General features: G+C 39.7%; 1 protein-coding gene across 1 annotated transcript in view; it reads left to right on the forward strand.

Moving 5' to 3' along the window:
- Positions 1-15,096, forward strand: part of LOC124595106 (zinc finger protein 252-like) — an 80,324-nt gene that overhangs the window by 39,370 nt on the left and 25,858 nt on the right. Inside the window, exon 5 of the mRNA XM_047133703.1 lies at positions 6,231-6,334. Within this exon, the coding sequence (XP_046989659.1) occupies positions 6,231-6,334 (104 nt within the window). The remainder of the gene's footprint in view (positions 1-6,230; positions 6,335-15,096) is intronic.

Raw genomic sequence — 15,096 nt, forward strand, 5'->3', positions numbered from 1 at the left:
TTGCCTGATTGGACAAGTCTCATTTCAAATTGTGTCAAGTGGACGGACATGTAGGGGTATGGAAACAATCTCATGAATCCATGGACCCTACATGTCCACTAGCTGGTGGAGGCTATGTAAGGTGTGGGGCATGTGATATGGGATCCCTGATATGACTCTTGATAGGTGACACGTACGTAAGCATCTTGTCTGATCACCTGCACTCATTCATGTGCATTGTGCATTCTGACAGACTTTGGCAATTCCAGTAAGACGATGCGACACCCCACATGTCCAGAATTGCTACAGAGTGGCTCCAGGAACACTCATCTAAATTTAAACACTTCCGCTGGTCACCAAACTCTCCAGACATGACCATTATTGAGCATATCTGGGATGCCTTGGAATGTGCTGTTCAGAAGAGATCTCCACCCTGTCGTACTCTTATTGATTTATGGATAGCCTTGTAGGATTCATAGTGTCAATTCCCTCCAACACTACTTCAGGTGTTGTGGCACTTCTGCATGCTCACGGGGACCCTACAGGATATTAGGCAGGTGTACCAGTTTCTTTGGCTCTTCAGTGCACATGATTTGTGAATACATTTGTCATAAAAACAGCAGGAGTGATCCACAGTGATAGTGAGATGTCAGACTTCATCTATTTATTTTTATGAGGCTGGACTTAATTTCATTATAGAAAGAACTTGCCAGTTCAAAACAAAATAATTGCCACATTCCTTTGGATTTCCGTCTGTTAGTTGTCAGTTGTATTGAAAGCTAAATGTAAACAATTAATTAGTATTTTGCTGACTGATCATTACTATATTTATCATACCATTGCACATGATATACCATCACTCAGCAGTTCCATGTTACCAGTGCCATGATGTCCGTTGTCTAAAGGGTTAGAACATGCACAATGCATGTGTAACAACTGAAGCCAAACTCACATTGATATGACTAAGCCACTAGTCCTGCTGTGGTACTTGAGACTTATATGCATGTCTTGTTTTCCAAGTGTACTTATAATTGTAAACAGACAAATGGGACTTCACTTGATTGCTGTGAAACAACTCCTTAATCAGATTCAGAGGTTTTGTATCACATGAAGCCGTGTATGATATGGGGTAAATGTATTTCAGAAGTACAGCAAAATGAAGTGACCTGTGTAAGATATGAAATGTTATTGATAGAATAATCTTTAATGTATGGTCAGTTTGAAGAAGTTTGTCTGTGTTTGTTAATGCAACATGTTTTTGTTAAACATGACCAGTATTTTTAAAACCTTCTAGCTTTCGTAGCTTGTAGTTACCAGAAGTGTGTACGACATTGTTAGAGAACTTGACTGGTAGACATTAGGCTAAAGATTCAAACCTATAAGCAAACTGACAACTGCTGTGTGTTACTAACTGCTGTATGCATTGAGTAGGCTGAAATAACTACTGAATGAGTGCAGCATCCACTGGGAATACCTAAGTTGTGAGTGGAGAATAGATTCATAAATGGCATATCATTTATGACATGTTATGCAGAAAGATTTACCCTCTGTTTATTTGATGCAGAAGGTGAGAGATGTGTAAAAACGATTTCTGGTACCATCTGGAACGTGTGGAGTAGAAATGTTAAGAAATTTATTTTACTTGTTACTGCGATTACTGTTTGTTGACGGCATTTTTGCAGTGGAATCTAGGTTTTATACTTGAAGTGTGATGGTCCACCAAGACTGCAGAAAACCTGTTTGATGTTGTTCATAATATCTGTGGAATAACTCCTGAAAAATACTTGACAAATTGCTGTTCTGTGAATAGTGCCCTTCCTGCAGCAGTTTACTGCAGATTTATCTGAAGTTGTCTCTGAGATAAAGATGGCATAGTCTTCATTGTGCCATGATACTGCATTTGCCCTCAAGTTCTGTACTACTTCTAGTTGTTCTGTTTTCCAAATGAAAGCTAGTAGTGTGGCATGAAAATAATACTGGAAGACAGGGATGCTTTACTAAAAAGTAAAATTGGTAGAAAAGTAATGCTCTGTAGAAAATTCTAATCAGGTGTTACATTTGATCAACAGTGTGATTTACCTTAGTCTTACAGGGTACCACAGTGCATTTCACTGTATTCATACTGTACTGGTCGCAGTAAGTGAGACATCTAAAAAGTAAAGTAAGAGACATTTAATACATTTCTCACAAAGGTTATCAAGATGATTGGCTTGTTATCTTAATGAACTAAAGATGATATCACAGCAGCACATGACACAGAGGATAATAGCTGAAGTATTAGAAGACAAAATATGGTAATACCAGTATGACGAGTGTGCAATTTACTATATTGTCAGGTATGTGTGACAAAAGGAGACACCAGTCCATCAACAATGACATCACCATCACCAGTAGGAGTTCTCCGACAAGTCAAAATAGTGAGCATGTGAGTTGGTCATCTTGTCAAATTTCCCATAACCCTTTAAATGACAAACTGTTTCATCCAGCATAACAATGAAACACATGTCAGTATGTACTCTTATTATGTTTTTCCAAGCCCACCAAAAGTTGTGAGGTAGTAAATATTCATGCCAGTGAATCAGGAGCACAAAATTGTTCATGGCAGTTTCATTGGTAAGTTTGAAAAAAATGACAGAAAATTATCAGTGTCAACTTATGTTAGTAAACATATGCCCTCAGGAGGAAGACATATCCTAAAGAACTGGGGTTCACAACCAAATTTAGACCACGCATACAAAATTTAGACCATGCATATAAATACACATTTGCAATCACTTCAGTAGCAGAGTCAGATTCACAGCTTTCATGAGATTCGTTTTCAAGCAGAGACAAAAAGTCTACCATATCTTCTGTATCTGTACGAGACATTTCACCCACTGATCCACTTGACACTGTGACCCCGAACTACCATCACATACTGTAGTAGTGTTTCAATCTGTAGAAACAGCAGCTACAATTATTTGCATCAGTCTCCCCTCCAAATTCTGAATCTTCTGCTTGCTCTTCCCAGTAGTTCATTATGCAGCCATGCAGAACTTCATCAGGCATGGAACTATGCCTCTTCCATGATGTTATTTATATAGATCTAGAAGAAATAGTCAGATATATCAGTACACGATCCCTCTAACTATAAAAACGAACCAAAAATGAGTAAATAATATGCTTGTTGTATTGAGTTGTGTGCATGAACGGTTTTCGTCACATTGCGTGCTTTCAGTAATCATCCTACATGTGCACTATCAGCAGAAATAATTTTATATTATTTCAGTGGTTAACATTTTACAAGATAATTTGTTAACCAATATTATCTGCAGTGTTCATTATTCATTAAAAGATGTTATTCAGAACATTTGATCAGTAAATTTGGGTGTAACTAAGAACTGAATTCATGACAATCTGTTTGCATGCATTTACGCTACAGAGGAAAAATAGCTGTAAATATGCATAAAAATTACTTCTATATTGATTTTTATATTTTATAATATAGGAAATGTTGTTGTGAGTTTAGCTTACCATCATTTATATCATAACAGTAAATCTACAGATGATAAAATTCTACCTGATATGACTCACTTGTTTGCTAATATATCTTGCCTACCAACTTAGAAACATAAAAATAGTTACTATTGTGAACATATTAATACTAGTAAAATATATTGTTTGTTGTAAATAAAGTAATAAACAGCATTTAAGGCCAATGGTATACACATTTACCAATGTCACTTAAAGGGTTAATCTGATCTGTGGGGTCACCACTGAAATGTGGTGTTTATTCACATAGATTAATCACTGCACTTAGTGCAGGCAAGGGTTTGGAACTCTTCATGATATGCCAGACAGGGAATAAAGGCACATTGGTTCTGTCCAGATCCTACAGTCTGCAAGGTCTTTTACCTGAAATTGTGGTATGGGCTTTGGTAATTCCTGAACTTTTATGTTTGAACATAGTTCACAGATACATCCGCGAGACCATCAACCTCAAATTTCTACCATTTCTTTGATATATACAAAATAATACTCTCTTCATGACAACACTCTGATTCACAGTGCACAGTATGCGTACAACACACTTTTTTGTCATAAAATTTTATAGGTTATAGTGTGAACACGGTTTACTCTAGCACTTACGTTGACTCTTACTTATGAGTGTAGAGGAGGAATGGTAAACTGTATCAGTGTGACAGGTGAAAGCTGTATAGTGTCATTCACTATTGAAATTCAGTTTTCCTGGATGTCAGATGGAGCTGTACTGTATGTTGTGCCTTGCATTCAGTCATGTGTTACTGTGATATGTGATAATCTTAAATCTGTGGGATGTATAAGGTGCTCAGGAGAGTAATTCAAGTTTTTTGTGATGTAGTTAAAATGGCCACAGAGCATTCTGACCAGTTGGGGTAGGTGTGGGGGCTCTCAGCCCCAAAGACATGCCTTCATCAGTCTGCTCCAAGCAGTTTGGAGCATCAGGGTCATTGTCTCTGTGCACCCCGTTTAGCGTCTGTATCACGAAATGTGATGGAATTGTCACTTGAGCAATATTGTGCTATACATTTTTGTTTGAAGCTGAACAAATCTCTTGCAGGGACCCACCAATTGATTGTGTAAGCTTACAGTGACAGTGCTCTATCATATTTGCAAGTTTTGTGGTGGCTGAAAGGTTTTAAGGAAGGCTGAGAAGAGGTGGTCGATGAGCCCTGTGCTGGATGGCCATCAACCAGCGTAACCAATGACAATTTGGCATGTGTGTGTGCTCTATTAAATTCTGACTGTAGGTTGAGTGTCCAAATGACTGGAGAAACTCTCAACATTCTTAAAACCATTTTGCATGAAATGTGATTGGTAAATTGCATATGAAGAAGGTGAATGCCAGTCTGGTTTCCAAGCTTTTGACGGAAGATCAGAAGATTCACTGGGTGTTTATCATGACTGAACTTCTCAAATGTGTGGAAACTGAACCTTCTTTCTTAGAAAGTGTCAGTACTGGGTACGAAACATGTTGTTTCTGGTATGATCCAGAATCAAAATGTCTAGAGATGCGATTGGCACACCTTGGGGTCCCCAAAGCTGAAAAAAAGTAAGAGTGAACAAGTCAAAGTGAAAATGATGTTGATATTTTTTTGATGCCAAAGGCATGGCCCACAAAGTTTGTTCCTTAAAACCAAACTGTGAATGCTACCTACTACTTTGATGTGCTGGAAAAACTGCGAAAAAGGGTTGTCCAAATGAAAAATGAGGTTGCCACTACCTGGGAGATCCACCATGACACTCCAAGCCACACCACTCTGTGCTTCCATGAGGAGCAGGTGAAGCATAATTTGATAATGCTACTACAATGCCTACAGTCCAGATGTGGCCCTGGCCAACTTCTTTCTCTTCCCAAGGAGCAAGACCACCCTGAAAGGAATCTGTTTTGGGTCAGTTGAGCCATCCAAGGTGGCGTGACTAGGACCCTCGCTGAGGGCCCCATTGAAGCCTTCCAGGACATGTACCATGCATGGCACACGTGCTGAAACAAGTGTTTAGTTGCCCAAGGGAACTACTTTGAAGGATATTAAATGTTTGTAACGATATCTACAATACATCTATTGGCTAAAAAACTTGCATTACTTTCTGGACACACCTGACATTTGCTGCTGAAATTAATGAAACAAAATTTTCATATCTTTCATAGGTTGTTTCCTTTTCGGCAAAATGCTTTTGTACAGAGATTGTGGAAGTTCTAATTGTAGGAATCTAATGACTCGAACCTTATTTTTGTAAAAATATTTTGTACTAGAATGTGTGTTTTGTAAAATATACAGTCTTTGCGCTTTTTTGTGGACAGTGTCTCAAAGTTATTGATCAGTCCTATTTTACTAGGCCACTTCAGCTTATTATTATAGTAGATTTTGTGATTTTATTTACATAAATGACAGTATATGAAAACCTTAAAACATTTCTTACTGCTTGGAAAATATTTATTGCATTAGTTTCAGTACAATAAATGTTTAGTGCAAAAGTTCCCCATTAATAGCTCGAATTGAAAGCTTATTGTGTTTGATGTCTTATGTAGCTTTGTAGATATGAGTAACATTGTTAAAAACTCTTTTCAGATCAAACTACTGTAATTTTTGATCTTCACCTAACTGTGTTGTGTGCCGTGTGACTAACAAACCATCAAATGTACTAATGGTAAGTGGTAGCAAGCATATGTGTAGAACAATTAGTATCTTTTGGAATATGCTCTTCACTTTGTGTATGTGTTTAATTTGCAGGCAAATGCTTCCGTCAACGAGTGTCTTACTTAGTGCACCGTCGTATTCACACAGGTGTTATGCCTTACAAATGTACTGCATGTGGAAAAAATTTTCGATACAAGGTCAGTGATTATAGTTTCCATCCCTTTAATAGAGGATATAGTAAATCTGATATGTTTATTGGAACTAGAAATGATTGGCATTGTGATAATGAATTTGGATCAGATTTATATTCACACAAAGCAATGTAATAATCAGGCAGCAGTGCTTCACTAGAGTATACCACTTGAATTGGAATGAGCCCAGGTAGTTTTGTGTATGGTCTTATTTGGTAGCATGACAGACAAATGTTCCTTCTCCTGCCCCATTCTGTTTCAGAAACCTACCTTTTGAAACCAGCAAAAGTAGATGTGCTAAAGTAGAGGTACAGATAAAAGTGTTATGATACAGCACAATATTCTCTTTATTCAAACTTCATCTTTATAGAAACAAGCTCTAAGATCAGAGAAACGATCTTCAAATAAATTTGCAGTGTTCAAATCTGTAGCCTTAGAAGACTTGCAGCTTGAAAGTTCTTGGAAAAGGTTCTTTTATAACTTACAAAATAAATGAAAAAATTACAACAGTGTCATATGGATGTCCGTAGTGGTAAGATATCAGGAATCTATGTGACACTCAAGTAATAACTCTGTTATTCTTTCTAGTACTGCTTGTTTGTTTGAGTATCACAAGTAAGTAACACAGGTCATTCTCATGTATACTTTAAAATACCAGTTTTATCTAACACTGGCTTTTGAGACTGTGGTTGTGTAGAAAAAAACGGGCTGATTCTTGCAAAGAGAAAAAAAGCAACCAACCACTGTTAATAATGCTATTTATTCATGCAAATAGCATTGTTACTGATTTTGAATTTTCAGGTTCATCTTCAGATGGCTGTTCCCATTTAGATGCACATTTGTTGAGGTTAACATTAGCTTTCAATTCTTTATTCCCCCTTGTGATGAAAGTTCCTTGGGTGATGGTGCCCTACAGCAAAACACAATGTAAGAAATGGAGTATTTAGCTGTACCTAATAATTATTGAACACAATGTAAAAAAAAAATCTTGATGGTAAAACTGTTTTAATTTTGAGTTACCTACGCTGAAAATCCTGCATCATTGTATTGCAATGATTACTACTTGTGTTCACAAAATAGTAAAGAATGTATAAAGCACTTTATGATTTACAGGGTGTTCATTTTAAATGAAGGCATTGAAATATCTTGAAAACTACACATTGGATAAAAAAAGAAGGTTATAATTCCAACGAAGGGGGACATCCAACGATACCACACTCGATGCTCCCACCCCACCCGAAGCTTTGGTGGCAGGGGCCAACTTTGAGATCTTCAATAGGAACCCCCCCCCCCCCCCCCCCCCCCCATGTTTATTGCACGTTACGATTCTACAGAAAAATCTACACCATTTTTGTCTGGGGAATTTTCTTCATTTTGCCATGGATGGCGAAATAAAGGAATAGAAATGGGTACACAACAGTAATTTATGACATGCTACACAGTGGCCCTTGAATATCTAGAGGGACGTGCGACGCCACCTCTATGCTGCCAGGGTGGGACAGGACAGTATTTAATAATTTTTGATTGAAAACCCCATTCACAGTGTTGTATTTCTCCGACATATCAAACAGAGGACTACTCGGAGCACCACTGTATCTACACTGTGGCCGTGTTGTGAACTATGAGGTATCATGACAGGCAGTACACATTTACGGGAGCTCACGTATCAAGCAGACATAGAACAGAAAGTGTCTGTAAACATACGATATTTGCTTGCACATCTACCCATCATTTGGAGAACAGACATGCAAATGGACAACGAATGTTGCAACCAAAGAAGAAAAAACTGAAGTGATCCTGATTTATGGAGAGTTGCCTTGTATGTCAAGCATTTTCCAGAGAAAGCTGGCTCTCATTCATTGTTTTACAAGGTTGTGAACAGCTTTATGTCTGAAGGCAGTGCACAGACCAGCAAAAGGAAACGAAGCAAACCTGCTACAAGAGAAGCTATTGAAAAAGCTGTACCTGTATTGGTGCACAACAACCCACGGATAAGCACTTGCCAATTAAATTGCGATTCCGGTATGTCCGTAGGTAGTATTATCACAGTACTGCATCATAAGTATTATCCTTACCATGTGTAACTGCATCAAGAACTTCATTGCACTGATTTCCATAACCGGGTAATGTTTTGTGAATTGGCATGTCAACAAATACAAACGACCCACACATTCGTCTTTTTCCGATGTGTGTGTGTTCATAAACTATGGTAGTGATAACATGCCTCACTGGAGTGTAGGCAATCCCCACTGGCTACGGCAAGTTGACCGTCAGCATCCTTGGTTGGTTAACATATGGTGTAGCATCATGGGGAACAAACACATTGGTCTGTATTGTGTCAACAGCACATTCAAAGGGCACAAATATTGAATGTTTTTGAAACAGGAATTACCAGTACTACTGCAGGATGTTGCTCTGTGTTATAACCAGGAATAACACAATAAACTCTTCAGTATGGTTTATTAAATCACAAATCACTTTTTAACAATTATGTTAGCCAAGCGTCTACCCAAGCTCACACTCAGAAGTAATGCAGAATTAAAGTTTGGTTATACCCATGTCCGAATGTGCATGGTGGGGTGCACGTCCCGTAATTATTCCCAAGTCCAGTGAAGTTCAGTCTCTCCAAGTGAAGTCGCAAGATTTTCCGCCGAGCGGCCAGGTAACCTCGAGTGGTGCGGCGAGTCATCCACAAGCAGCTGGAACATGGCGTACTGCATTTCCCGATGAGAACTGTCTTTTGCGGCGGCGGCCGGGTTTATATAAGGCTTGCTAGTTAATGGAGCCATCGGCTGGGGTCGCTGTTTTCCAGGGAAAACCAATCACAATGTTTCCTGGCTTAGCCAATTGCTGTGTGCTGACAAACGCGCGCGCGCGAAGGCGGCCAGCGATGGTAGCCGCGAGCTGCCTGGAGAAGTGCGGCCAGCGATGTACGAGGTGCATTCAAGTTCTAAGGCCTCCGATTTTTTTTCGCTGGACTGGAAAGAGATAGAAACATGCGCATTGTTTTAAAATGAGGCCGCATTCATTGTCAATACGTCCCAGAGATGGCAGCACCGTACAGCAGATGGAATTTTACCGCCAGCGGCGAGAATGAGAACTGTTTTAAATACTTAAAATGGTGACGTTTTCCTTACTTGAACAGCGTGTAATCATTTGTTTTCTGAATTTGCGTGGTGTGAAACCAATTGAAATTCATCGACAGTTGAAGGAGACATGTGGTGATGGAGTTATGGATGTGTCGAAAGTGCGTTTGTGGGTGCAACAGTTTAATGAAGGCAGAACATCGTGTGACAACAAACCGAAACAACTTCGGGCTCGCACAAGCCGGTCTGACGACATGATCGAGAAAGTGGAGAGAATTGTTTTGGGGGATTGCCGAATGACTGTTGAACAGATCGCCTCCAGAGTTGGCATTTATGTGGGTTCTGTGCACACAATCCTGCATGACGACCTCAAAATTCGAAAAGTGTCATCCAGGTGGGTGCCACGAATGCTGACGGACGACCACATGGCTGCCCGTGTGGCATGTTGCCAAGCAATGTTGACGCGCAACGACAGCATGAATGGGACTTTCTTTTCGTCGGTTGTGACAATGGATGAGACGTGGATGCCATTTTTCAATCCAGAAACAAAGTGCCAGTCAGCTCAATGGAAGCACACAGATTCACCGCCACCAAAAAAATTTCAGGTAATCGCCAGTGCTGAAAAAATGATGGTGTCCATGTTCTGGGACAGCGAGGGCGTAATCCTTACCCATTGCGTTTCAAAGGGCACTACGGTAACAGGTGCATCCTACGAAAATGTTTTGAAGAACAAATTCCTTCCTGCACTGCAACAAAAACGTCCGGGAAGGGCTGCACGTGTGGTGTTTCACCAAGACAACGCACCCGCATATCGAGCTAACGTTACGCAACAGTTTTTTCGTGATAACAACTTTGAAGTGATTCCTCATGCTCCCTACTCACCTGACCTGGCTCCTAGTGACTTTTGGCTTTTTCCAACAATGAAAGACACTCTCCGTGGCCGCACATTCACCAGCCGTGCTGCTATTGCCTCAGCGATTTTCCAGTGGTCAAAACAGACGCCTAAAGAAGCCTTCGCCGCTGCCATGGAATCATGGTGTCAGCGTTGTGAAAAATGTGTACGACTGCAGGGCGATTACGTCGAGAAGTAACGCCAGTTTCATCGATTTTGGGTGAGTAGTTAATTAGAAAAAAAATCGGAGGCCTTAGAACTTGAATGCACCTTGTATTTCTCGGCCACGTAAGGGAGCGTGCTTGTGAAGACGGCCAGCAATGGAAGCAGCGGGCCGCCCAGAGAAGTGTGGCCAGCGATGTATTTGGCGGCCGCGTACTGGAGCGCGTTGTTCGGTGTTTGTTAGAAGTGGCGTATACCACACTCTGGATGTTCAAGCACTTCTGTGGTTTCAGCATAACAGTTGCCCTGTGCATTATGCAATTGAAGCACGGGAGTTTTTAGACTGTGTTTACACTGTTCAGTGGAATGGCAGTGGTGGCCTATTAATTGGCCAACTAGGTCACTGGATTTGACATTGCCCTATTGTTTTCTGTGGAAATATTCAAAAGATAAGGTGTACCAGCAAGGATCAACAGGCGGTGACACTGCCGCAGATATGTTTCTGTACTGTGTACGGTCTTTTGAAAAGTGGATCACTAAGTGTATTGAAGTTGACAGTACTATGTTTCAACACGTTGTTGTTGTTGTTGTTGTGGTCTTCAGTCCTGAGACTGGTTTGTTGCAGCTCTCGATGCTACTCTGTCTTGTGCAAGCTTCTTCACATCCCAGTACTTACTGCAACCTACATCCTTCTGAATCTGTTTAGTGTATTCATCTTGTGGTCTCCCTCTACAATTTTTACCCTCCATGCTGCCCTCCAATACTAAATTGGTGATCCCTTGATGCCTCAGAATATGCCCCACCAACCGATCCCTTCTCCTAGTCAAGTTGTGCCACAAATTTCTCTTCTCTCCAATTCTATTCAATACCTCCTCATTAGTCATGTGATCTACTCATCTAATCTTCAGTATTCTTCTGTAGCACCACATTTTGAAAGCTTCTATTCTCTTCTTGTCTAAACTATTTATCATCCATGTTTCACTTCCATACGAATACTTTCAAAAACGACTTCCTGACTCTTAAATCTATACTGGATGTTAACAAATTTCTCTTCTTCAGAAATGCTTTCCTTGCCATTGCCAGTATACATCTTATATCCTCTCTACTTCAACCATCATCAGTTATTTTGCTCCCCAAATAGCAAACCTCATTTACTACTTTAAGTGTCTCATTTCCTAATCTAATTCCCTCAGCATCACCCGACTTAATTCGACTACATCCCATGATCCTCGTTTTGCTTTTGTTGATGTTCATCTTATATCCTCCTTTCAAGACACTATCCATTCCGTTCAGCTGCTCTGCCAGGTCCTTTGCTGTCTCTGACAGAATTACAATGTCATTGACAAACCTCAAAGTTTTTATTTCTTCTCCATGAATTTTTCTTTTGTTTCCTTTACTACTTGCTCAATATATAGATTGAATAACATCGGGGATAGGCTACAACCCTGTCTCACTCCCTTCCCAACCACTGCTTCCCTTTCATCTCTCTCGACTCTTATAACTGCCATCTGGTTTCTGTACAAATTGTAAATAGCCTTTAGCTCCCTGTATTTTACCCCTGCCACCTTCAGAATTTGAAAGAGAGTATTCCTGTCAACATTGTCAAAAGCTTTCTCTAAGTCTACAAATGCTAGAAATGTAGGTTTGCCTTTCCTTAATCTATTTTCTAAGATAAGTCGTAGGGTCAGTATTGTCTCATGTGTTCCAACATTTCTACGGAATCCAAGCTGATCATCCCCGAGGTTGGCTTCTACCAGTTTTTCTGTTTGTCTGTAAAGAATTCGTGTTAGTATTTTGCAGCCATGGCTTATTAAACTGGCACTTCAGTTATTTTCACATCTGTCAACACCTGCTTTCTTTGGTATTGGTATTATTATATTCTTCTTTAAGTCTGGGGGTATTTCGCCTGTCTCATACATCTTGCTCACTAAATGGTAGAGTTTTATTAGGCCTGGCTCTCCCAAGGCTGTCACTAGTTCTAATGGAATGTTGTCTACTCTCGGGGCCTTGTTTCGACTTAGGTCTTTCAGTGCTCTGTCTAACTCTTCATGCAGTATCGTATCTCATATTTCATCTTCATCTACATTCTCTTCCATTTCTATAATATTGTCCTCAAGAACATCACCCTTGTATAGACCCTCTATATACTCCTTCCACATTTCTGCTTTCCCTTCTTTGCTTAGAACTGGGTTTCCATCTGAGCTCTTGATATTCATGCAACTGGTTCTCTTTTCTCCAAAGGTCTCTTTAATTTTCCTGTAGGCAGTACCTATCTCACACAACACATATCTTTCAACACATACTCTGATTGAAAAAATAGGATAGCTTTCACCTCGAACCACGACTAGAGTGGCCCTGTTCGATATGTCAGAGGAGTACAACATTGAAGTTTCCAATTAGAACTTATGAAATATTGGCCTGTCCCACTCTCGCAGCATGGAGGTGGGGTCCCATGTGTCATTGGGTAGCATGTTATAAATCGCATCTGTGTATCCATTTCTATTCCTCCGATTACAGCACCATCTGTGGCGAAAAGAAGAAAATTCTTCAGACAAAATGTGTAGATTTTGCTGTAGAATCATAATCTGCGGTAAAAAAATGAGGGTACCCATTGGGGATTCCAAAGTTGGCCTGCTGTCACCCATGCACAGGATGGGGTTAGGGGGGTCGAGTGAGGTTTCGTTGGCTGCCCCCCTCAGAGACAAACGAATTGGAATTGTAACATTTTTTGATCCATTGTGTAGATATTGAGATGTTTCAATGTCCTCAGTTAAAATGTAACTCCCAGTGTGTGGTGTGTGTGTGTGTGTGTGTGTGTGTGTGTGTGTGTGAGAGAGAGAGAGAGAGAGAGAGAGAGAGAGAGAGAGAGAATACACACCAGTGGCAGTTCGTCCTGTGTGTCAATAGAACAGTGAACCTCCATAGAAGTATTTGCATCTGAGAGAATTTTATAGTGCATAAAGATTTTAAATTTAAAATCACCCATTCTCTTGCCTCAGTCAGATTATTATTCAGTAATATTTATGTACCTCCCTGCTGACATCTACTGTGATGTTTGAAACTGGTGGTCAGCTTTCATGTGCCTGGCTTGATATGTGCGCAAAATCTGGTTCTGCACCACCGAATACCACATTCCAGCTGCTGAGCTTGTAGATGAGGGGTGGAGAATAGAGCAGAGGCAGCAGGTGTCTCCTATTCTCAGCGTTGGAGCAATGCTCAAGCATGTATCCACCAGGAGCCTCCATTTTCCCTCCTGATGTAGAACCTCACTGAAACACCATTCCTATTCCTTCCCAGTTGTTCCACCTACATGACTCTTGAATAGCAGATTTTGAATATAATTCATATCGACATTGTTCTATAACTTATATCTGTTGTGTGTTTGATCCCTGTGAGCTATTATAGTTCTGAAACTGAAATACTGACAAGAGTCAAGCCAGGAGTTTTCTTTTGTTTGTTTGCAGTAAGTTACCATTACTGTGACCAACTTCACTTTTTGTCATGCAGGAAGATTCAATATGTAGTTGAGAGTTCAGAGACGAGGGTTGTCAGATGTGCAATGTCTGAAAGAAGAAGTCAGTATGTGTGATATTTTAGTGCAGAGTTTTGGACCAAGATCTTAAGGAGTCTGACACTGGAAATCGTTAGCCAAGAAAACTAAAGATAAAAGTAAAAAAATTGTAATAATTTTCAGACCAGACATTTCTGAGAAAGTAGATTGGATATATGGTTGTGATGTCACAAACAAATTATACTATTTTCTGTGTTCATTGTTAGCAAAAGAAAATGCTGTTTATCCCAGGAGTTAAAGAAAAAAGTGAGTGGTTCATATCATGTGAGACTGCATAGCCAGAGCACAATATTTTAGGGAAATGGAATATTGTGCAGCAACTGGATAGTGCTTATAAGCAGTCAGTTGAAAGACACAATGATCAGATTTGCAAATATCATAACACACTCTCTAAAATTGTGTATTGTGGTGTCCCCAGGAATTTCCCGCAGACTTCTAGATTTCACTGCCGGATTTGATGCTGTACTTAGTGATAACCTTTAAAGGCTACTGCTTTCAAAGGCATATGTAAACATATTCAAAATAATTTGCTTTCCTGTGTGCTGGATGTTTACTGTGACCAAGTAAGAAAGAAAATTGCTATCACTGATTTTCTATCAGTTATCATGTATGAGACAATATTATTTCAGCAGTTTCACAGTTTGTCATAGTTATCAGATATATTTTCTCTGAGGATCAACCTTTAGAAACATTTTAGACTTTTCTCATTCTTCTTGAACATGATCCAAAAGTGCTAGTAGAATCACTCAAAGAAACATTGGTGGATATTGTGGATAAACACAAATAAAGTTATTTCTCATAGCTGTGATGGTGCATAGACTCCTCTGAGAACATTTTAAACATGCCTGTTTTGTTCATTCTTAAGCCCGTAAGTTGAATCTGATTTTAAACCTATGCAATGAGTTAGAATATGGATATTAGAATTTTTTTTTTTTTTTACCGACCTTAGGGAGATTCTTTTTCCCATACGTATTCACAATAAATAGCTGTTTTAATTGAAACAGTGAACAGGAAATTCCCTCCTGTTTCCAATGCAAGATGGGATTTTAAATGAAGA

This window comes from Schistocerca americana, chromosome 2 (genome assembly GCF_021461395.2).
Source record: "Schistocerca americana isolate TAMUIC-IGC-003095 chromosome 2, iqSchAmer2.1, whole genome shotgun sequence".
NCBI classification, from domain to species: domain Eukaryota; kingdom Metazoa; phylum Arthropoda; class Insecta; order Orthoptera; family Acrididae; genus Schistocerca; species Schistocerca americana.